We start from the raw sequence: 25,144 nt of genomic DNA on the forward strand, positions 1-25,144 counted from the left end.
GATCGAAATCGCGATCCGCGTCTGGCAGTTTCGACAGAATACAGACCACTTCGAATTATTTTGTTCGATTATGGTAACGTGCCTATCACGTTGAGGTGAGCTACGCCGGGATTCGTTTCAGCAAATAGACATCCATATTCTTAAATGGATCTTGCTGAAGCATATGTAATCCTCAAATGTAGCATCGTACTACAGATGGCGCTCACCACGCCATTTGTAGTATTTTCTAAAACGCGCTGTTAAGACAGCAGGTAAAGGTTGGTCTGTGTTCTGTCGGAGCTGCCTGCGACACGCTGATGAGATCCAAAAAGATCGAAATCGCGATCCGCGTCTGGCAGTTTCGACAGAATACAGACCACTTGGAATTTTTAATAATAGAATTATTTGGATTTATCCAATTAATGAAATAAGAAATGGCACCTTCTATATTCTATTTAATGCGTTGGGTAAGAAACAGAAGCGGTAGAAAATCTGATTTGCATTACGAATTCACTAGCTTAGGATGATGGTAAAACTTCTATGAGCAACACAGCTACCGTCGAAGGTAAACTGACCGATCGATTCTTTTCTTCGTCCGCTCAGAAAAATCGCCATGTGTGCAACTTACCTAACAATAAGTTATAGTTAGAACAATTAAAATTGGCTTAGGTACGCAAAAGGGCTGGCTTTATAACTGCGTGGTTGCAATTATATTTTTAAATAATCATCATTGCTTTCTTAAATTCCTGAGGATGTTGAAATTTGTTGAAAGTCCGATGCTGGCAACATGCTCGAATTCTGCTTGTCTGCATCTCTTTCTGTGTAATGCTATCCTTTTATCCTTAAAAGGGTCCGCTGCAATTCCTACCTGACATCTCTTTTCTATCTTTACGATATTCCCTAGGTATAACGTCTGTGGTGAGTAAAAGTAGGCGTTCTGTCAGCATCCGCTCTAGTCTAGTTAGTAAGTTGAAAGAAGAAAGTAAATGCGATAGTTTTATTGCGAACTATGCTTATTTTAAATGTTCCAAGCCTACAGCGGCATGACCTTCTTATTTGTAGAGTTTCTGACACTTTCCATTTATATTAGGTTTCTATAGTAGTCTCTCATCTCTGGTAAGTGCATATAAGCAACAGTCGTATAACAACAACAACAACAACAACAAGACAAGGAACACAAGCAATACTGCGAAATAAGGAGTTCATAATATCTGGAGGCGCAGTTATTTTTACTGTCTCCCGCTAACATGAACCCCTATATTTGCAGTAGCGGAAGGACACGTTATGGTTAGTGGATCGCTATGTAGTGAGAGTAGAATTTGTTGTCCTCTTTTTGACATAACCACGAGCACAGAGCATTATTTAATATTTTCTGAAATAAATCTCCATCCGATGTCATTGTCACGTTTGCGACAGAATATACGTAATAAATAAATTGCCATTAGGTAGACATGCTACATTTGCATGTAAGTTTCTACATGTATATTTGGCAAACGTTAAAATATTCGTCATTTGTGCCGACTAATTAACCTCAGCGTACATTATCCATTTGCGCTAACAAACACGAAACCTGTGCGACCGGAGAGAAATGAGACAACCCGCTACCTCCACCAAAATTTACTGCTAGATGCAATGACAATATAATATTTTCTAGTTTCTAATTTTTATGCGCATTAATAAAAAATCGAATCAAATTACTCCAAATTATATGTATAAACACTGAAGCAGTTGAACGAAATCGTTGAAAAAACTAATATGGTACCGGTAATACTAAAAGGACACGGCCTATGTTTTTAATATTTATCAACTTCACATCCCTAGACAAAAATTTTTAGTTTCTCTCCAGTCTCTCAGAGTCTTTCAGCGGCTGTAAGAGCGTCTCTCGCAGTCTTTCACAGACTCTCAGTTATTGCCTAGGTTTTTTATGGATCTCTTACAGTCTCTGTATGAGAGACTCAAACGATAAAATTGTTAGTTCAGAGATTCGAGTCTCTCACAGAGAGACTGAATGAATAAAACTGAAAAATTGAGAGACTCGAGTCTCTCGTAGAAAGACTGGGATCTCTGAAATATGTTGAACTNATAATATTTCATATTAAACTAACTCACTTCTAAAAGATATCTAAATTATATGTATGTTTAATCATAGTATATTCAGTATATAGTTACATTAGTTCGACGGATCGTTAACCTTGTAGGTCGGTTGGTCGTGGTTGTTGTTGTCACCTCTCGTAGTTTAGTGGTCAGAACATTGGTGCGTAAAGCCAAAGGTCCCGGGTTCGATTCCCGACGGGGGTGTGACAACAGCAACAATTTTTCCCTCATTAATTTGAGGTAGCGTGTAGTGGGTAAAAAATTCAGAAATGAATTTTCAGAATAATATTTCATATTAAACTAACTCACTTCTAAAAGATATCTAAATTATATGTATGTTTAATCATAGTATATTCAGTATATAGTTACATTAGTTCGACGGATCGTTAACCTTGTAGGTCGGTTGGTCGTGGTTGTTGTTGTCACCTCTCGTAGTTTAGTGGTCAGAACATTGGTGCGTAAAGCCAAAGGTCCCGGGTTCGATTCCCGACGGGGGTGTGACAACAGCAACAATTTTTCCCTCATTAATTTGAGGTAGCGTGTAGTGGGTAAAAAATTCAGAAATGAATTTTCAGAATAATATTTCATATTAAACTAACTCACTTCTAAAAGATATCTAAATTATATGTATGTTTAATCATAGTATATTCAGTATATAGTTACATTAGTTCGACGGATCGTTAACCTTGTAGGTCGGTTGGTCGTGGTTGTTGTTGTCACCTCTCGTAGTTTAGTGGTCAGAACATTGGTGCGTAAAGCCAAAGGTCCCGGGTTCGATTCCCGACGGGGGTGTGACAACAGCAACAATTTTTCCCTCATTAATTTGAGGTAGCGTGTAGTGGGTAAAAAATTCAGAAATGAATTTTCAGAATAATATTTCATATTAAACTAACTCACTTCTAAAAGATATCTAAATTATATGTATGTTTAATCATAGTATATTCAGTATATAGTTACATTAGTTCGACGGATCGTTAACCTTGTAGGTCGGTTGGTCGTGGTTGTTGTTGTCACCTCTCGTAGTTTAGTGGTCAGAACATTGGTGCGTAAAGCCAAAGGTCCCGGGTTCGATTCCCGGCGGGCGTGTGACAACAGCAACAATTTTTCCCTTGTTAATTTGAGGTAGCGAATGAATGAACCACCACACAGCGTATAGTTTCCTCCCGGAAGTCAAGGAAGAGTAACGATATAACCGCTTAACTTAATCTCCCTCAGTGACTCGTGGCTCTTACCTAATATAAGTCTTTCATCATAAGTTGATTTGACAATAACTGTACTGAATATACAATAATAAAGGGACAACAAGTGTTTTAACGGAAACCTCTCCTACGCCAAGCGACAATATCGAGTACAAAGCAGATAGTATTTGCAAAAAAAAAAATCATTACAAAAGTCAGTTCCTGTCTTGCAGTTGATGAAATTGGCTAATGAAACTCCATCAATAATTGATACCTGAATCATGTTATCCTCCCAGTGTTTAGACATCGTAGGTACTATCTATTAGATTCCTAACTTTATAGCTTTCCTGTGCAACTATAACTACTCTATATAATTTGACCTTACATCAGGAAAATGCTCACATTTTCTAGTTTTGTTTTTAAATTATTCCATCGTTTTACTGTTGTTTGAATTGCACCTGTTATTATTCGTAGCAAAAAGACTTGTGTCGGATTTGCCTCTAGTAAAAACGCGGCTTGCATTTATGGCGTATGTTACGGCATGAGATAATGTGTTTGTCGGAGTTGATAATTATCATACACACCACGCTAACATGCGATTAAGTAATGTGAAGTTCATACGTGCATGCACCTGTACGAGATTTCGGCATTAGCAGTATCACCACAAAAAGTTCTACCGTGTAGGTACCGTACTGGCCATAATATCAACAAGATATGTTTATTGTATGATTCAAAAAATGCTGGAAAGTGATGAAACAATGTACGTATATGTATTACTGTATCGGCCATAGCATTTAGCTTTCCCTCACCATACCTAACCTAACCTAAGCCCATCTACATAGCACTTCACACATGTGAATAAAGTTCTTCTATGCCGTAATATAGTTTTAATGTGAAAATTCATTTTCAATTTCTTACCCACTATAAACTACCTCAGGTTAATGAAGGAAAATTTGTTGTTGTTGTCACAGCCTCGTCGGGAATAGAACCCGAGACCTTTGGTTTTACGCGCCTATGCTCTGACCACTAGGCTACGAGACATGGCAACAAATGTCAAAGTGTTTCATATATATAGAATTAATATACAGTGTAAACTCTATATAACGACACTTACGGGACTGAACATTTTTCGGCGTTATAAAGAGTGGTCGTTAAATGGAGAGAAATAAAAGATATTGTATGAGAGACTCAAACGATAAAATTGTTAGTTCAGAGATTCGAGTCTCTCACAGAGAGACTGAATGAATAAAACTGAAAAATTGAGATATTCGAGTCTCTCGTAGAAAGACTGCGATCCCTGAAATATGTTGAACTTAGAAAATTTTAACCATGTCTATCGAGACACCACTTATTGAGAGATTCGAGTCTCTCGTTCANTCTTGAGATACTGCTGGATCAATTTGATTATATAAAACGTATTTTTTAACAGTTTCGCTGCATCAAGTGCTTGTTTGATGCTTGGTGGAGGGACAGGATCGTCTTCTTCAACAACGTACACAGTTGCAGTTCTTATCTATTTCGGCAACTTAGAAAGTACTGCTCAATGATTTATAATGCCGCATTGTTGTCGTTAAATAGAGTGAGCGTGACGCTATATAGAGTGTAATATTGTATAGAAACCAACCAAAGTTAAGCAATTTCGGCGTTTTAAGGAGTTTGTCGTTAAATCGAGTGACGTTATAAAGAGTTTACACTGTATTAACATAAAGTAGCATGACCAAAAACGTGCAAACGCTATTGTTTCTGGACACTTGGTAGTATTGTATTTAAATTTCCTTTTCTGTACTTACATTAGTTCGACAAGTCTGTAATCTAATAAAAGTATGATTTGTCGTTGTTCCCGTTGTCACCTCTCATGGCTTAGTGGTCAGACCATTGGTGCATAAAGCTGAAGGCTCAAGGTTCGATTCCCGGCGATGGTGTGACAGCAACAAATTTTTTCTCATTTACCTGAGGTAGTTTATAATTATTAAATGTTAAACTGCTTCGTAATCTAATTTAATTTAATAATTTCGTAAGCGGGAGTTTAGCCATAGCCATAGCCACTATCTATGACCGAATATTAACATTTAAACTCGCCCAGCACATCAAAAGATTGGTGATTTTTAATTCTACTTCCTGAATACCAAAAGTAGGTCATTTTAAAATTTCAAAATATTCCATCAGCACCCATCTCACCTCCACAAAATTGCGTTACAAATCTGGTTGTAGAATACATACATGTATAATATTATTATTTTACGTATAATGATCTAATTTGTCTTGAGCAGAACGTCCCATATTTACGTATTGCCATCTGAAATTGAAGGTTTGCTCAACAGTTGATGAGTTATTTCCGTGTATATTTTCACAGCAACATGATGCCTTTCCCATTTGGTAGATCCTACATTGCATTTACCACCACCAAAAGAAGGTTAAATGTCCAGAATGCTCATTTGGTTTGAATCTTCTTTGAAGTATCAATGGCAAATGGAAGGAACTTGGAAACACTGAGTATTTTTGAATGAATATCCAAGTAATCCAACAGAAAAACCATAAGTAGTTGATTTACTGCTAACTCAATAAATTTTGATGAGATGAGGTAGACAAAATATTTATAAATTTAAATATATGCGCATCGTCGTGGGGTTTCTAATTTATCAAAATCGCACTTTTTTCTTGAAGAATTGAGATTTTGGTGCTCACAATCGAATGATTTGTAGATGTGAAAGAAAGTGTTTCCTTTACAAATCTAAAATAATGGAAAAACAACAAATGCTCGGTATTCCTGAGACAGGAATATTAACTGTTACGTTAAATTTGTTTCCAGTAGATGGGATTTGAAGACGAATTTCACAAGACCTGTTCAAACCGTAAAAGCACAAACGCACACATATCCATCCGTGTTCGTAGTTACGTGTGTGCATATATACGTAGTGGCTTATCGAGTCACTTTGCGACTGATTCCAGCCCGGAGCTGCTTTATCTTCCGGTACAGACATTAAATTTATCAGTCCGTCTGCTCGACTGCCGTTTTCTCCTACGAACCTATGCATTACTCGAATCGCTCTTCTCTTCCCTCATCTTCTACAATGCTAGGAAGCAGCTCCATGTTTGTGTAAGGGTTTGCGATATAAATAAGAAACGGGATGCTATCGCGTCACTTACAAACTATCGCAGTTCGCCTCTTCTTTCCTCTCTTCTTTGAGCGTCCGCCTCAAATTTATCGCCGTTAGGACAAGTTTTGATGGCTCATTTTACGACTTTTAAAAGGATCTTCTTCGGCTTTAGCTTCTTTTTTCTTTGTTGTGCTGTGTTCCATGCGGGTGTTGAACAGAACCATTAAACTGGCGGTAAATTGTTGCCAGGATTCTTTAGTTTTAGAAATGACCGTACCGAGGCTTACAGCCAAGTCCATGGAAAACACTACAATTCCCTAATAGCACTCTTCATACATAGTTTACAGAAATAAGAAAACAGAGCAACAACTAACTGACGGTTCAGGTAGAACGTAACCCGTAGGAAAAATTTCCATTCAATTTTCATTACAAAAAATGCCATTAAATTACCACTGATAATAATTAATGGTAATAAATGGAGAATTGCCAATGGGATTCCCATTCCCGAACTGAATGGGATTTCCATTGCTGAACGCAATGGCATTACCGTTGCTGAACGCAATGGAAATTCCATTGCTGAACACAATGGAAATTCCACAACTTTTATACAATATTCAATGTATCGCGTCTTCCAAAATACATACGTCTTCGCGTAATCACCATAGATACGTCTTCCGTCTTTTTTGAGCAAAAATGCTCAACGTCTAAATGAAATATACCGTTTTAACCAAACATCGTACCACCTTGCTTGTCTCTCACTCTACTGCCGTGGTGGTCCCTCACGTACCCCCAACATGCACGCATAGGTAAAACTAGATTATTGATTTTCCACCACCTAATTGGCAATATCACTACTCTTGCACCTGGGCAAGCAAAAACTGTATCGAAAAAGGCTAATAGTATATGTGGCCAGGAATTATATTGTAAATGGAAACAATTATTTTTCCATTTATGCCAAATGGTTTTGAATGGAATTTACAAATTTTCCATTGATTTCCATTGAACTTCAATGGAAATTTTTCCTACGGGAATACACTAACTATACCGTGAGGCATTTAATTTAATTTTAAGCATGCGCCAGGTCACTGAGGACAAGGATGTATATTTTCACTGCTGTTTTTTAATTTGTATATATTGATACCAAAGATACGATTAAAATCATTAAGGGCACGAAAACTTGAGCGATAAATACACACGATTAAAAGATTAGCATGCATAGATTTGCTGATTACACCTGTAGGACTATCAGTATTTAGCAAGGATGAATGAGTAGTAGTATTAAATAAAACGGAAACGATATTGACACAACATCATTGTGTGAAAATTAACAAAAACAAAACGAAAATATTGGAATGAATAAGATGTAAAAGTAAGCTTACAGCTAATATACAAATATGGGACGAAAAGCCAAAAGGAGTCGCCAATTCTTCGATACTTAAATGGTAAGATAAATTAGGATGCAATAGAATACCAGACATATAAAGCAATAAATAGTGTAGGATCGGATTTAACAAAAAAAATCATTTTTGTGCTCGCGATTAGTTAATTAGAAAATACAAAAGTAATTGTTGAAAGTATATGCTTAAGATCTGGTGTTACAGGATGAAAAATATAAGAAATGGGGGGGGGTATTAGAGAGAGTAGGAGAACAGAAGACGGTATGGATGTTAATAAGAAATTATGGATAAATAATAGAAATAAGTACCGAAAACTAATATATTAAAAAAACCGATGTGTCTAATCACCTGTGACTAATCCATCACCTCAAAACTTTAATTTGCAGGTAAAATATAATGTCGTATCTAATATATTTTTGATTTCGTTATATAGATATTAAGTGTGCGTACATCTAAAACAAAATTCAAATTTTCACTGGTAAAAACCCTTTCTGTTTATGTTTACCTTTCAAGCCATTTGCCCACTGTATTGTTCGTTTCCCCTTTTTCTTGTTTTTAGAAACAGCACACTCCTGTACACAGTATGATAATAGGCAGTCATTACTCTTCATTATTTATCTTGGCGTACGTATTTAGAGAAGGCGAATTTGAATTTTAAATCAACCAGTGGCTCATTTTCTACTAATGATACAAACGAGGAAACGGCTAGAGAAAGAGACATATACGCACACATTTCAATAGAGAGAGAGAAACGGTGACCGAAAATAAGAAGAGAGACCAAGATTGATATAGATACATGTAATGTTCGTGCAAAGGAAACGTCTTCTATGTTACGCAAGAGGAACAACAACGGAAGGAGAGTAACATTCTCAGAGAGGTTTTTGTGCTTCCCTTAAAGGGTTCAATTTCCGCAGAAAACAAATCCACTGTCACTTTTAAAAGCTGTCCAAAACAACTCTTTATCACCTTAATCACATACTCCTAAAGCAGAAGGAAATTTTTATACCGACATAGACCAAAGTGTTTCCACTGTTTGCCTGAGAAAATAAATATAAGTTAAGGCAAAATTAAAATTGAAGGTCTCGGATTGGAATTTGTAATGTAGTGCCTAAATGTTAACAAAAAATAACGTCTGAAGATAGTAAATTTACCACTAATGAAAAGAATCCTACTAGATTCTTGCGGACAATGACCCTCTGTCAAACGATTTGAAACTTTGAATTCTGGTAGTATACGACTTGAAAATCAAAAGTCTCAATGGATACTGAGTCGTAAAAACTGATCTTTTTGACAAATGGTTGGTTAGAGTTGCATTTTTCCGTAAGGACTTCAATTAAATAATAAATAAATTGACTGACAACAGAAAAAAAATAATAACTACCGTTAAAAAACGAACTACTGATAATAAGGTAAAATGAAATAAAACTAGTAAATACCTAACCAAAACAAGATTTAAGGTCAAGAAAAAGTACGGAAAGAGCAAATATAAAGATAGAAGATGATACACTAGATGAAGTGACTGATTTTAGGTACCTAGGAAGTCAGATAAGTCAAGGAGTAGTAAGGATATAAAGCAGAGGATAGCGCAGGGTCGAGTCGTCTTCAATAAAAAGAAGTAGCTTCTACGCTTGCGAACGATTAATTTAGAAATTCGAAAGAGATTGTTAAAGATGTATGTTTGGAGGGAGGCACTGTACGGGTGCGAAACATGGGCAGTGGCCGCAGCGGAAAATTAAAGTTTAGAAACGTTCGAAATGTAGTCTTACAGCCGAATGGAAGTTAATAAAAATTAAGTGAGATAGGTTGGTAGGACGCCTTCTCAGGTTTGAAGGTGTAGAGGCAGAAACGGGAGTTAGGGGTAGAGGTAGACCTAGATAGTTTAGGATGTGGGATGTTCTAGTTTAAGGGAAATGCAAAGATTTGCAAGGAAGAAGTAGAGGTGTGCGTCCAGTCAGCCTTAGGACTGACGACCTTATGATGATAATGAATTATTATTAGATATAATAACAATCCGCGATGACCATCATAGATGGGCCGAAAAATTGAAAGAAACCTTGAACGACAAAAGTAAAATAAAATACAGTGCTTGTACACTCATTCTGTGGAAGTTAAAAAGCTTTCTAGGATATGCACGCAAATCATGATATAGTTGATTAAAATGGCTTCGTAGCAACCGTTGGCTGGTTATTGGACGAATCCGGTACGTTTCCTTCAAATTTTTTTTTGTCGTCTCTACCAAATCCATTTTAACATTACCTTAGATGCAGATTACTTCTCTTTTAAACAACAATTTAGTTGTAGTGTGCGCGTAGTCTAACAGTTTTCGCCAGATTGAGAAGAGTCGTAGCGAACATCCTTTTCACATACCTAGCGTGTGTATGTATCCCAAGTCTATATTATTACGGATGTACTCAAAACGTGCGATTTAACACATTTGCGAGAGTGAAGTGTTAATGGGACACCTGCCCCTATTTTCCGAAACGATGAAAACGCACTATTATGCCATGCCAAGACGTCGAAACGTTAGGAACTGTGTATCTGACAACAGTTGATGTCATCGTCATCTTCTACATGTCGCTAGCTAAGAATCAGGATGACGTGAACTGATTGTTTCCATCAGGTGGAAGAAAATGAAGCCAACAACAAAAAAAAAATAGAATAGACGACGTCATATGTATGAAACAGTAGCTCATAGAGGAAAATATTACGTCGCTCTATCTTATACGAACATAATATACGTATATTATGTACAGAGAACGTGTGGTATAAGTGACAAACAGAATGATAGATGGCGATTTAAGTAAGCTATACGGCAGTATTCGATAGTGTTAGTGTAGAATTTCATAAGGCTTTATTACGTTTGTAAGTGCGAGGATTTTATAATGGTTACAAAAATGGTAAAATCGTTGAAATTTAAAATTGAATTCAGTCTTAAGACAAAGAGGTGTTGCATAGTAAAACATTTACACATTATGGGGATGCATCCGATTTACTCAAACTGAAGACGCTGAGAGAAAACACTTCATATTTCCCAAAATTCCATAGAATTCTACCAAAACATGTCACATTTTTGTCATCTTCATCATAGGAACGTCAGTCCTTAAGTGTTTGTGACCAGTAATATAATCTAAGTTACCTCCACTCCTCTTAACTCCTATTTCTGCGTCTATTACGTCTCTGACTAGCCCTTGAAAAGGTGTCTTATCAGCCTATCTGACGTATTTGTTATTGAGTTCCATAGCGCCCTCTGTTCTCCTACTCTTTCTGATATCTCCTCATTTCTAACCTTCTCTGTCCACGGTATCCTTATCGTTCGCCTGTAACCACCACATTTCGAACGCTTCCAACATTTTCTTTCCTTCCATTTTTATGTTTTATTTATAAATACCTAAATAATGAAGGCATAACTCTATCTGCAGATATTACTACTAATTGTTGTAGTACAGTAGAAACTCTTTAAGTCAAACCTCGATAAGTTGAAAACCTCCAAAACTCGAAAAAATGTTTTGTTCCCTTCCCTTCAAGCCCCAAAACCTCCATTACTCGAAATCTCAACCCTCTTTTTTTCCTTAAATAAGTCGAAAAATTAAATTGGACCTCTGTATCTCGAACATAGCAATGTTTTATTTTACAACCTTTAGAACTCGATAATTTGAAACTAATTACGGTTATAGTTTTATAGGTTAGAAAACTAAGTTATCGACTTTAAGGATTTACCGACAATGTAAGTACACCACATCTTAACCTCTACAAGTCGAATCAAAACCCTCCACAAGTAGAAAACTCTATAACTCAAATTTTTTGACGTCTCCCTTAATGTTCGAGTAATAGATGTTCTACTGTATTTCATATTTCTTAAAATATTTACTCATTCGTTTGACCGTACATTTTTGTTGCTAATTAAAGTTATCTTTTAGTGGACACTATCAACGGATTACTACTTGTGGAGACCAAAACAAACAAATTTCTTTTGTTTTAATGACCTCATTCTACGCTAATGTGTGCCACGTAACTACTCATATACCAATGAAGCTTTCTAAGCAATAAATTAGCAACTCAAGCTTCTGTTCGGGGGCGTGAAGTGTAGTTGAGCGATCGGTTTATTCTCAGAGCGAGCAGCTGAACAATCTCGTATTAGTTACATCTATTAAAGCGTGCGGAACAACTCAAGTGAACGCTTAATCAATCCCTTCGAGGGCAGAACAAACATATCGCACACCCGACATAAACACCTAAAGATCTCTCGATATCATAAAAATATACGTTAATATATTTTTGTTCTGCAGCGCGCTCCGTTCGTTTTATTATTTGTACAAGTTCACGAGCTGGTTGGTTGCTGTTGAAATTATATTGTAGTTCTCGCTTTCGGGGAACTGGAATAAAGCTTTGCGTAAAGCTCGTCTATATACGCCGACAAACACTTCTTATTGGACGGGAGAAACGACGGCAAGTGTTTACTCTACATCGTATTCAGTAAAACTAATAGCCGTATGGAAACATTGAAACGCGAAAGCCGTGTTGAAACAAAGTTGTTGTTGTTGTTAATTGTCTTAAGAAACTGTCGCAAGTGCGCCATATAGAAGAATGAAAAGGGGAAAATGACAGAAGTAATAAAACGATAAATAATAATTAAAAGGACTAATTAAATGCTTGACTTTTAACGTTCTTGAAGGCATTTTATTAATAAAAACCCCGGAAAAATATTTTCTTATTGGTTCCTGACAAAAGCCAATAACTGTTAAAGATGCCTTAAGGCAGCTGTAGAACCTTACGATACGAAGCTGTAGGAGGTGCAGGTATGAGTGTTCAATTTAATTTAGCTCCGAAGCACATTATATGCATGGGGCTTACATGGACAAGATTCGGTTACTTATATCACTTTTGTTAATTTATATCATTATTTACTACTATTAGTTCGCCCACTGTTTATATCGCCTGTCCTGCGTCGATCATGTCCCGTCGAACATTGGTCACCCATTTATATTGTCATGGAATGTTCGTGAATATTTTTCCGGAAACTTACCGTCATTTCGTATTTGTTTCCTAGTCTGTTCGCCAGACGGTATTCGACTGCATGTTGTCGTCTCGATCGCCACCTACGGTATTCGTGAGGTAACTTGGTACAGTACGGTACAGTGTTATCGTAGAGACATTGTCAATTTTTAGTAGTTTTAAATAGGAAATAAAAGTAACTGCAGTATTACCTATATTTGAAATCGTAAATTAACTCACCCGAGATAAAAATGTTCAGTCTCTCAGAGTCTCTTAAAGTGAGACTCCAGTCTTCGTCTCTCATCGAGTCTCTTTGATATCGCTGAGAGAGACTGTCGAGAGACTGTCAAAAAAACTTTTTAGCGTCTCTGAACGAGAGACTTGAGTCGCTCATAGAGAGATCCTAAGTTCACATCCAGTCTCTGAACGAGAGACTCGAATCTCTCAATAAGTGGTGTCTCGGTAGACATGGCTAAAATTTTCCAAGTTTAACATATTTCAGAGATCCCAGTCTTTCTACGAGAGACTCGAATCTCTGAATTAACAATTTTATCGTTTGAGTCTCTCATACAGAGACTCTGAGAGATCCATAAAAATACCTAAGCAATAACTGAGAGACTGTGAAAGACTGTGAGAGACGCTCTCAGAGACGCTGAAAGACTCTGAGAGACTGGAGAGAGACTTAAAAGTTTTGTCTAGGGTCATCTATAGAAAATAAATTTCTGAATGTTTCTTTTTTTTGTTAAACCACCCTTAAATTCAAGTTTCCCTTTTGTCAATTCAGTAATATGTTGTCGCAATCCTCTGCACATCAAAAGGTCAAACATTTTGACTTATTCTTCTATAGTTACTTGTTACATACATACATATACATATACATATATATATGTATGTACAGAGGGTTACCCAATGAAATGTTTACACTATAAAGCTGTTTATACTAGTACACTAGCGTGGAAAGTCAATTATTTAATCAGTGCAGCAAGCAGCGGTAATTAATCAATTCAAAGTACCCTATCCACCTGCTCATTTCAGTTACGATATAACGAAATTTATTTTAAATTAGTTTCTAACCCGTTTAGCTAATGTACATTTCCATAAAGCCACATTTATTTATACATATTACTATTATTACTTACTACTAGCTTTGCACTACAATTATTATAAAATCTATACGTCATCAGCCTGGAGACTGATTTGATTCGTACCTCCTTTTCTTGCTATCCTGAGCTAATAGTTGATTGTCGCATTCCCTAAAAACTAAGGTATCTCACTTCCTCTAAAATATTCGAAATGGTCTTTATTCTGTCGAAACTGCCAGACGCGGATCGCGATTTCGATCTTTTTAGATCTCATCAGCGCGTCGCAGGCAGCTCCGACAGAACACAGACCAACTTTTACCTACTGTTTTAAGTGCGTTTTAGAAAATACTACAAATGGAGCAGTAAACGCCATCTGTAGCACGATGCTACATTTCGGATTATTTTATTCGATTAAGCTAACGTGCCTATCACGTTGAGGTTGGTTACGCCGGGATTCGTTTTCAGCAAGTAGATATCCACACAAGTGGACCTTGTTGGAGCATACGTAATCCTAAAATGTAGCATCGTGCTACAGGTGGCGTTTACTGCGCCATTTGTAGTATTTTCTAAAAAGTCTTCCTCTGTTTCTTTGTACTCCTGCTCATTTCTAATCTTTTATACATCCAGTTTCCTATGTGATACTCCACGAATCCAAGATTTCTTTCTCATCTACATCATCTTCTTTATATCATCATCGTCATCACAAGGTCATCAGTCTGGAGACTGATTGGATTCGCACCTCCTTTTTTTGCTATCTTGAGTTGAAAAATAATTGTCGCATTCCCGAAAAACTAGGGCATCTCACATTCTTAACAAGTGTTCCTTTGCCTCTTTGTAATTCTGTTCATTTCTAAATTTTCGGTTGATCGTCCTATGAGATGCTCCATGAATCTAATATTCCTTTTTCATCTTCATCATTTTCTTTATATCGTCATCGTCTTCACAAGGTCATCAGTCTGGAGACTGATTGGATTCGTACCTCCTATCCTGAGCTAATATTCGTCGAATTCCCTGAAAACTAGGACATCTCACATTCTTATCAAGTCTTCCTGTGCCTCTCTCTACTCCTGCTCATTTCTAACCTTTTATACCGTTCAGTTTCGGCTGATCGCCCCATGTGATTCTCCATGAATCCAAGATTCCCATCTTCATCATTTTCTTTGTATCATCATCGTCAGCACAAGGTCATCAGTCTGGAGACTGATTAGATTTTCACCCCCTATTCTGAGCTAATAAATAATGCTCGCACTAAAAACTAAGGTATCTCACATTCTTAACAAGTCTTTCTCTAAAATATTCGAAATGGTCTGTATTCTGTCGAAACTGCCAGACGCGGATCGCGATTTCGATCTTTTTGGATCTCATCAGCGCGTCGCAGGCAGCTCCGACAGAACACAGACCAACTTTTACCTGCTGTCTTAACAGTGCGTTTTAGAAAATACTACAAATGGCGCAGTAAACGTCATCTGTAGCACGATGCTACATTTCGAATTATTTTATTCGATTAAGCTAGCGTGTCTATCACGTTGAGGTTGGCTACGCCGGGATTCGTTTTTAGCAAGTAGATATCCACACAAGTGGACCTTGTTGGAGCATACGTAATCCTAAAATGTAGCATCGTGCTACAGGTGGCATTTACTGCGCCATTTGTAGTATTTTCTAAAAAGTCTTCCTCTGTTTCTTTGTACTCCTGCTCATTTCTAATCTTTTATACATCCAGTTTCCTATGTGATACTCCACGAATCCAAGATTTCTTTCTCATCTACATCATCTTCTTTATATCATCATCGTCATCACAAGGTCATCAGTTTGGAGACTGGTTGGATTTGCATCTCCTTTTCCTCCTATCCTGAGCTAATAAATAATTGTCGCACCAAAAACTAGGTCATCTCACATTCTTAATAAGTCTTTCTCTTCCTCTTTGTACACTTGCTCATTTCTAAGCTTTTATACCGTCCAGCTTCGATTGATCGCCCCACGTGATGCTTCACGAATTCAAGATTCTTTCCTCATCTTCTTTCGATTATCATCAACATCACAAGGTCATTAGTCCGGAAATTGATTGGATTCGCACCTCCTATCCAGAGCTAATAATCGTCGCATCTATTACTCTTAAAGATATATAATTGAAACTATCCTAAACAAAAGAAGCTGGTGGGTGGTTTTTACGTAATATTTCACTTTAAGCATTACGCAAAAAAAGGTACGCCCGAAACAATTGATTTTTCCAGTTTTGTTGAGAATGATGATCATAATTCCAATCCCTTAAATGAAAATTATAGAACGACGTTCGCAGCCCCAATATACTCCGCGACGTGCAAATGACACAGCTTACTCAACTACAATTGTTTACGTCGAGATGATTCATAGTTTCATTGTTTCTGTCTACATCCACCCACTCCTATAATCACACCCTTCCTACGCTTACAAATATAGACATTGTTTTGATTGATATTTCAGTAAGGTAAAGAACGTCGAAAATATGAGAAGGAACCCTTACTGCAAAGAATATTCTGACCACTTACCGTACATGCGACACAATACAACATCAAGAATATCATTCCCTTGACCTATCGAATTTCATTTTTAACAATTCGCTGTGCTTTATACGTGTATGTTATAAAGTGAAGTATTGTTTTTCCTTTTCAGAAAACGACCTCGGAGATAAAGAGTACGATTTGCTGGGATTGCTGAGAACTGATTTTGTCGAATCAAAAACGCAGTACATAACGACAGGACCAGATGATTTTCCGGTTTTCGGACTACGTCCAGGGTCGGATTTTAAGGCGCCCTATCGATTTTACTTGCCGGAACGTATATTACCGCATTTTTCTATCCTCGTTGGAGTTAAACCCAATTCCCACGGGCAAGCATATGTTTTCGCCGTCGTACATCCGAAAGAAACTAAGGTTAGTGTATATATGAACCACATACAAATATATTTTTGAATAATTAAACTATTATGTTATGTACAAGGTGCATTAATAAACATACCCTGACAGTATTGAAAGTTACGAAAAATTTCTATCTCTATTTATTATTTTTAAAAGATAGGCATAAATACCTTATACAGAGATTACTTGAAAAAGGATAAGGTGGTTAATAAAGTTACACATTAATAGAAATGATTTCTTTTAAAAGTAATTTTATTGAGTTGCATTCTCAATAATTTACTCTATAGGTATGTTTAATTTCTCTATTGGGTAAATATTCCATCTCATCAGTATAATTGTTAGAATCCTCTTATTATTTTATAATAAAATTAAGAGAAGACAAATTACTTTAAATTAAGTAATAAATAATTAGATCCTGTTTCGTGTCCTCGCTTCGTGTAAACAAGAAACTTACGAGAACATTTTTACTGAAAACGGTATTTAGCTAATCATGAACTTTTATGAAAAACTCAATTATAAACCAATAATGTCGTTAAACAGCATTAATGGCACATTAGCATTAATAATAAATTAAACCTCTTTGTCAATATGAAATCATTAAAACATGCTGATCCTTTAACAAGTACGATGCCCTGTCATAAAATTAATGAGCGTTTTGGTGGTAGCAATTAAATGAATAAAAATACTTGATATATTCGATTATTTACTACACTCAATGCTCAATAAATATTCATCATTGAAATACGCAGTTAAAGAGAAGCAAAGTTAATGTGAACAAATGTTACTGTTTATAAAAGATTCGTTATATAAAATTAATAATAAACTAAAAGCTGGATAAAATAAAAAACAATTGTGTGGTTTTATGAAACCACGATGCAAGTGAAACTTTTCCGATTGTAGGCGTTTAACTGTAAATTTTCGAAAAATTCGATTTAGGGTATTAAAATTAAAATCGCTTTCTTAATCTTATCTTAATGATTGGAAAATGGGAATGATAATGGGAAATCAATAGTAGACAAGATCTCCAACTATAAATTTTAATTTCAATCTGCGTATGAGAGTACGGAATACATAATAAATACAATTATTATTGAGATGATAGACGCATGTTAAAAACTGAGAACAATATTTATTTAAATCATTGAATCATCTTTAACTTCAGTTATTCTATCAATAATTTCATTTTCGCTTTGAGTTTCACAGTCTACAAATGTAACTGTCATGCACTTACACGAATGAGTGAGAATATAAATGCTACACGGTTAGCTCATGCGGGCCATGGCATTGGCTGTTCTGCCGAGAGCTTTTCAGTTTCACCCCTACTCCGCGGCCGGCTGTAATGCCACATGCGACAGATGGACGAAAAAATTTGAGGCGATGTAATAAAAGTTTGATTTTAATAAATTATTTCTGTTATTCAAAATATATGCGCAAACGATGACACAGGTCAACGAAATCCGAGGTTGAAAATGAAAACAACAAAGTGGTAGATGTTATCTTTTCATTCTAATTAACGAGAAGTAGAAAAAAAAGATTTTGTCTAAATATTTTCTTTATATTTCAGGTACATTTCGGTATAAAATTAACACCGGTCGAAGAGCAAACGAACATCTCCCTTATTTATACGTATCCTAATCAATATGAGTCCCAATCTATAGCCGATTTCCTAGTTCCTAAATTTGACAATACATGGACCAAATTTGCGTTCCAAGTTACACCACATAATGTGACCCTGCATCTTAACTGCAAAAAAGAAGCGACAGTCGAATTAACCGAAGAACTCCAGCCACTTACTTTCAACTCAACATCGACATTCTACGTAGGACAAGCAGGTCCTAAATTAAATGCAGCGTATGATGTAAGTCACAATTCTTCTTTATTTTGTCATCAGATATAGCAATATTGATAAGGTTACAATAAATCCGATAAATTAAAATTTTACGACATGTTCGGGTAATAGGGGGAATTACGTTTCTAAACGGACGGACAGCCCCTTAGGAGCAACACACGGGTGAAACTGCCTTATCTTTCAAATTACGTCATCGAGTTTGTGGTCATTAATGTATAGAAATGTAAGTCTTGGTATACTTAATTGAAGCAGACAATATCTAGATTAAAATAATTCGAAGTGGTCTGTATTCTGTCGAATCTGCCTTTTTGGATCTCATCAGCGCGTAGCAGGCAGCTCCGACAGAACACAGACCAACTTTTACCTGCTGTCTTAATAGTGCGTTTTAGAAAATACCACAAATGGCGTAGTAAACGCCATCTGTAGCACGACGCTTACGTAATCCTAAAATGTAGCATCGTGCTACAGATGGCGTTTACTGCGCCATTTGTAGTATTTTCTAAAATATATCTAGATTAATTCTCATTATTTCAAAAAAAGGTTTACGCAAAAGTTGTATGCATGCACTTGGGGACATTGAGTATCTTGATTTTGACCTTCGAGATATTAAAAGATCATGCCGTTTTTTTTGTGGGAATACATATTTTTGACATCACCAATCACCAACCACCAGAAACTTAACAATCAAAAATTTCCTAGAAAGTCATTTGCTCTTTATTTTTTACATTTCCTTTTGTTCCAAATCCCGTGTCCGCCCTTCAGGAATTCTACATTTCTCTAAATCATTGTCTAATTGACGTAATTTTAAAAAACATATAGGGCACTGGCACCCATTGTATCTACCCCTTATTCTTAGAGGGTTGTCCGTCCACTTTTCTTACCAAATTTTAAAAAACTCCAGTTAATCTAAATAACGTACAAGAATTTTTATAAATACTATACATATATCAATAGTAAACTGTTGTTAATAATTTGTGTAACTTATTTTCGTAATGCAAAAAGGCAAGATTATCTCGTCAAAACCTTTTGATGTAATAGATTCTAACATAAAATCAAAATATTCTACACATCTCTACATTTACAGTGTTTTTTTAAATCAAATGTATTCATTTTAACTATTTTCATCCCAAGATCGTGAGGACGGCACCAATTATTAACAAGCTCTTCATGTGAAGGAGCTCATAACCTAAAAGTTTTAAATCCCATGACAAAATAACGTAAGTTACTTAATGTACGAGCTTATAGAGGTGGTTTGGTTAACCCCCCCCCCCTAAATAAAACATCTTGCATCCACCTAGTTACGAAACTTATAGTCTTCAACTGTAATGCCTTCAAATTCTTATTCTACTGAAAATATAACAAACGATTGGTTTAAATGTGGGATCGGCGATGCTTGTTTTCTTAAAATTTGATCTCTATGTCACTTTTTGCATTATTCATGAAAATTTCCATATAATTACGTCTCACATTAAATTCGCCGGCAATTTGTCTCGCATTTTTCCTAAGGAAAATGCGAGTAAAAGGCGTCACGCAAGCAAATCTTCTATCGGCGTACGGCTTTGGCTCCTACCCAGGGTCTTTATCGTGTCATTCGTGGAACCCTTGGGAAGTTGACTGATCGATCTCCGCCAAAATCGGTTTAAAATGTACCTCGAAACCACATTCACTGACTTTGTTCCGCACACGTCCCAAAGGAATCGACAGAAACCGATTTAGACGTCGTCACAATTGCTGTTGAATACCAAAAAAAATTGTCGGAATCGATCTTCCTTAAGTCCTTCATCGGAATTTATACACGCGTATTTAACATCCTCAAAGCGGCCATATTCGTCGACAAACGAAAAATATTTCTTTCCTTTCACGCAAATAAAGCTACTCAATTAGGACTATTTAACGAATCCTTGCTTTAAATAAGCCACTTCGAAAAAAAAAAAAGGATCATATCACTCCGAGATTTCGTAGTCGATTTAATTCTTACTTTCGAATTGGTCCCATATAACTTTCAGGAAAATTGACTCAATAATTTTCTTCCACATGCATTAACCAAGGCATGATAACTTAATACAGTAATTTTATAGCTACTAAATATAAAAAAAAATTAAACGACAAACTAGACATAATATCCTCCACGCAGTGTTTTAAACACGTCGTTTTTGAGTTTTCCTGCTAAGACCAAGCTGACAAAATCACAGGGATTATAAACGAAATGGTTGACACCGCTGACGTTTAAAGGCAAAAGTTCCTAAAATAAAAATATATATACGTTGGGTACGGTTTCTTTTAATGTGTTGCCGTAAATGTTTCTCTTAATATCGCATACTAAACGAATAATTTGTCTTGATTATTCATACTATAAAAAACAGCTTGATGTCCTAATTCAAATATAGAAGCACCTACTTCTAAATTATCTTTCACTGTTTTTGTAATCCGACTATTACGAAAAAACATAAGCTACTGTATAAGGGGACAATTAGTGGCTTTTGTTTAATAACAATTGAAGCTTACCCTTAAGATTGGACAAAACTACTTTCCCAAATACAATCGGATCATATTTCAAAGCGGATAAAGCAGGTTTTATCTAATTGGTAAAAATTTCCTTAGTAAATGCTTTAACTACCACACTAGAATCTCCTTTTGTTGCTTCAGTCTAGTCCGATGTCCGACTTATTACTCGCGTTTGGTGGCCTTCGGGTACACCAAACATGCGACCGGTATCGATCGCCTGCGGCGTTCGTTCATGACAATAGCATTAATCGAAGACATTTTATGTTTTGTTTATATTCTAAATTTCGCAAATCATTAATGTTCGATAGAAATACGTCCCTGATACTTTATGTTTCTGCCATTCATGTCAAATATTTAGCTACTCGTCTTAGGCTTTGACCAAAAATTTACATGAAGGTTCTAAACATATGTAAAATTAATGAGAGTAATAAGTAGCAACTGAATACGAATACCCTGCGTTCGTTTAGCCAATTCAGCTGTACACGTGTGGATCGTAAAAAAAACATTTGCCAACAATTCGGGGGCACTCGAGATGAAAGGAAAAGTCATAATGGTTTTTTTCCATTCCGGATACAAATGGGAACATATATTAAATTTTATATTCATGTCTTGTATCATTTATGGTGTGTGCTGATGTTGTGTAAAAAGGCAAAGCAAAGGGGTGGGTTCGGTAAAAAAAAAAGTCGTAATGGAATCACATTAAAGATTCTTCGTCTTTTTTGCTCGTTCTTTGTAACGCGCACGGAAAAACTTCGAGAATGATAGACAGCAGAAGCAACGGTCGAAAAGTTTTAAACAGATTAGACGAAGAAAGAGGCTCTTTGAGTGAAACGATCTTATACACAACGACGTACGTGTATGCATTTACTTACGGCATGACTTTTTATCGGATAAAATATCTGAAACGTCCATTTCAGGAAGCTTAAGAAGATGAAAACGGCTTTAGTTTAGGTACCATCCAACTTGCTCTAGCGTTAAAGCTTCGTATCTCCCCGAATCCCTATAATTTCACTTGACATACAAAAATGGAACGAACTTTTACAGTCACTACCTACTTTAATTCGTCCAGATGTCTTATAGCTATTATTGTGTTAACCACAGACCACTGTGACATATCTACGACATTACCTCAGCTCAAATCATAATAAAGTAAACTTATATTTTTTATGGATACTTGACACTAAAAATAAACGTCGAAGGAAAGACTGTTATGGACAAAACTTGTAGGTCAAGTACACTCTAACTATATTGGTCAAGTAGGCAGAAATTTTAGAATACGATTAAAAGAACATAAGAAAAATCAAAAATAAAAAACATGATCATCATCGTCATAAGGTCGTCAGTCTGGTTGGACACACACGTCCCCTCTTTCCTATCCTGAGCTAATCTTCGCATTTACCTAAAACTAGAACAACCCACATCCTAATCTATTTGCGAACAGTGATCTAATCCAAGTCTACTCTACTTAACTCCTGTTTCTGTCTCTAATAAGTCTCCGACCACACCTTCATGCCTGAGAAGATGTCCTACCAACCTATCTCGCCTATTTTTTAGTGAGTTCCATAGAGTCCCCTGTTCTACTTTCTTTCTAATACCTCTTCATTTCTAACCTTCTCTATCCACGGTATCCTCTTCATTCGCGTGTAGCAACACATTTAGAACGCTTCTAACCCTTTCTTTTCCGCCGCGACCACGTTCCATGGTTCGCACCCGTACAACGACGCGCTCCAAACATTATTTTTCGAATTTTTAAATTAACCGTTCATGAGCATAGAAGTGACTTCTTTTTATTGAAGGCGACTCGACCCAAATACATCAGCATTATATATATAATTGCCTAGAAAATAATCACAAAATTTGTAATATTGAAGTAAAAATTCTACACATAGAAAATAAAGGCAAAATCTGAACGTTCTAGAATGTAGGACATAAAAAAGCTTTTATAAACAAAAATAATACATATAACGAACAATAAATTAGAGCTCGAAAGGCTCCCCTAAGTAAGTTTATTATATTTTTCACACTCAATCGCCGCGACCGTGAATTGTTTTGTTTAAAAATTCAAGGGGGTGCAATTGCTCACTTGTTAACGATATTTATAGAGCAACAACGTATAAAAACAATACAATAGAGGATGTTTATGTTATAGGCGATTTTGATAGGAACGATATTGTTTGACAAAATTCTCGAACTGCCTCAATGTCAGTTTTTGTATTTCTCGAAGAATCTCAATAACATCTCATGTTACCATTATTATCAGTGTTATTTCAAACGTCTGGCAAAGGGCTATTTGTCACAGTCCTTTCTTTCCCGACTTATTGTTTTCTTTTCATCGACGCGAGAAAAAAGAGCGCACGTTGTCAACAACTTCCGCGTAGCCCCAACATATAGATCTAGACTTATTTTTCTCTGGAACAAAATTGCGGTAAAAGCTCGAAGATATTGGGGTCAGACTTTTAAGGATGTGAAAGATTAATATTTTTTGTTGTCGTATACGAGGGTGGATTGATAAGTTTCCGGCCTGACCAAGAAAAACAAGGTTTTTAAAATTTTTTTTTTTTTATTTCTCAACATAATCTCCTCCAAGGCTGATACATTTCTCATAGCGGTGTTCCAGTCTATTAATGCCATCTCTATAGACTGATTCGTCAAGCTCCTCAAAATAACCATTTACAGCTTCGATTACTTCTTCATTGTCCGCAAATCTCTTACCGCCAAGCCATTTTTTGAGATTAGGGAACAGAAAATAGTCACTCGGGGCTAGGTCTGGAGAGTAAGGAGGGTGCGGCATCAATTCAAACTTTAGATCGTTGATTTTAGCCGTCGCAACGATTGACGTGTGCGCTGGTGCGTTATCGTGATGAAACAAGATTTTTTTCTTCGCCAGATGAGGTCGTTTAATTTTCACCTCGTGGCTCAAACGTTGCAATAAGTCTGCGTAGTATTGACCAGTGATAGTATTACCCTTTGCAAGGTAATCAATGTATATAATACCTCTTGCATCCCAAAAAACAGTAGCCATAACCTTGTTCGCCGAAAAAATTGTTTTTGCCTTCTTTGGAGTTGGTTCCCCTGGTCCAATCCACTGTTTAGACTGTTCTTTGGTTTCAGGAGTGTAGTGGTGGACCCACGTTTCGTCAACGGTTACGAATCGACGCAAAAATTCGCTTGGATTACGCTTATACAATGACAAATTTGCGGTAGAAATGTTTTTTCGAATCAATTTTTGGTCGACTGTTAGCAAACGCGGCACCCATCTTGCACAGAGCTTTTCCATATGCAAATGTTGGTGCAAAATATGTTGCACACGTTCATATGACATCTTACAGGTCTCAGCTATCTCACGCACTTTCAATCTGCGGTCTCCCAGCACTATTTGATGAATTTTTTCGATCATATCTGGAGTTGTGACCTCAACGGGGCGTCCTGAGCGAGGCCCATCAGAGGTGCTCACACGACCCTTTTTAAACTCGGAAACCCACTGCTTAACGGTTGAATATGACGGGGAGGATGTCCCCAGTGTTGAGTCCATCTCTTTTTTAATTTCCTTCGGCGTTAACCCCTTCAAATAAAAGTATTTGATGACAGCACGATTTTCCTGCTTTTCCATTTTTACGAAAACCACAGAGGCGTCTTGTTCAGCGTGCTGTCAAACCTACACTAGCAAGGAGATCGGGCTGAAACTATAGCTACAAGCTATCCAAGGATGGTACTATAGAATGTCACCTCAAGGTAGGCCTAGTGGCGTCATCTCTTGGTTAGGCCGGAAACTTATCAATCCACCCTCGTATCAAAAAGACGCTGTTTTGTGTCACATTACTGAAATTGTATAAGGATTGTTCGAACTGAAATAACAATAAATAATATTAAAACTAACCATATAGTCCAGTCGGTAGAGAATTTTCCCGACATAAATTTGTTACCGGACGGGAGTTGTTCCTAGCTGTAGACGGGGAAAAGTTAAGCATCCCTGTATATTTTTAAACTTCGAAAAAGTGTGCGTTAACAAATGGGGGAGGTCCAAAATTGGTAAAAACCAGCTTTTTAAATCTAGAAGGCACGTTATGCCTTTTAGG

At 36.5% G+C, this 25,144-nt stretch overlaps 1 protein-coding gene across 1 annotated transcript in view; it reads left to right on the forward strand.

Moving 5' to 3' along the window:
• The window catches only part of LOC108734062 (collagen alpha-1(XV) chain-like), a 368,331-nt gene that overhangs the window by 234,989 nt on the left and 108,198 nt on the right, over nucleotides 1–25,144 (forward strand). The window contains exons 3-4 of the mRNA XM_025981017.1: nucleotides 16,470–16,729; nucleotides 18,279–18,572. Coding sequence (XP_025836802.1) covers nucleotides 16,470–16,729; nucleotides 18,279–18,572 — 554 coding nt within the window. The remainder of the gene's footprint in view (nucleotides 1–16,469; nucleotides 16,730–18,278; nucleotides 18,573–25,144) is intronic.

The sequence above is a fragment of the Agrilus planipennis genome, unplaced genomic scaffold (genome assembly GCF_000699045.2).
Source record: "Agrilus planipennis isolate EAB-ADULT unplaced genomic scaffold, Apla_2.0 scaffold10, whole genome shotgun sequence".
NCBI lineage: Eukaryota > Metazoa > Arthropoda > Insecta > Coleoptera > Buprestidae > Agrilus > Agrilus planipennis.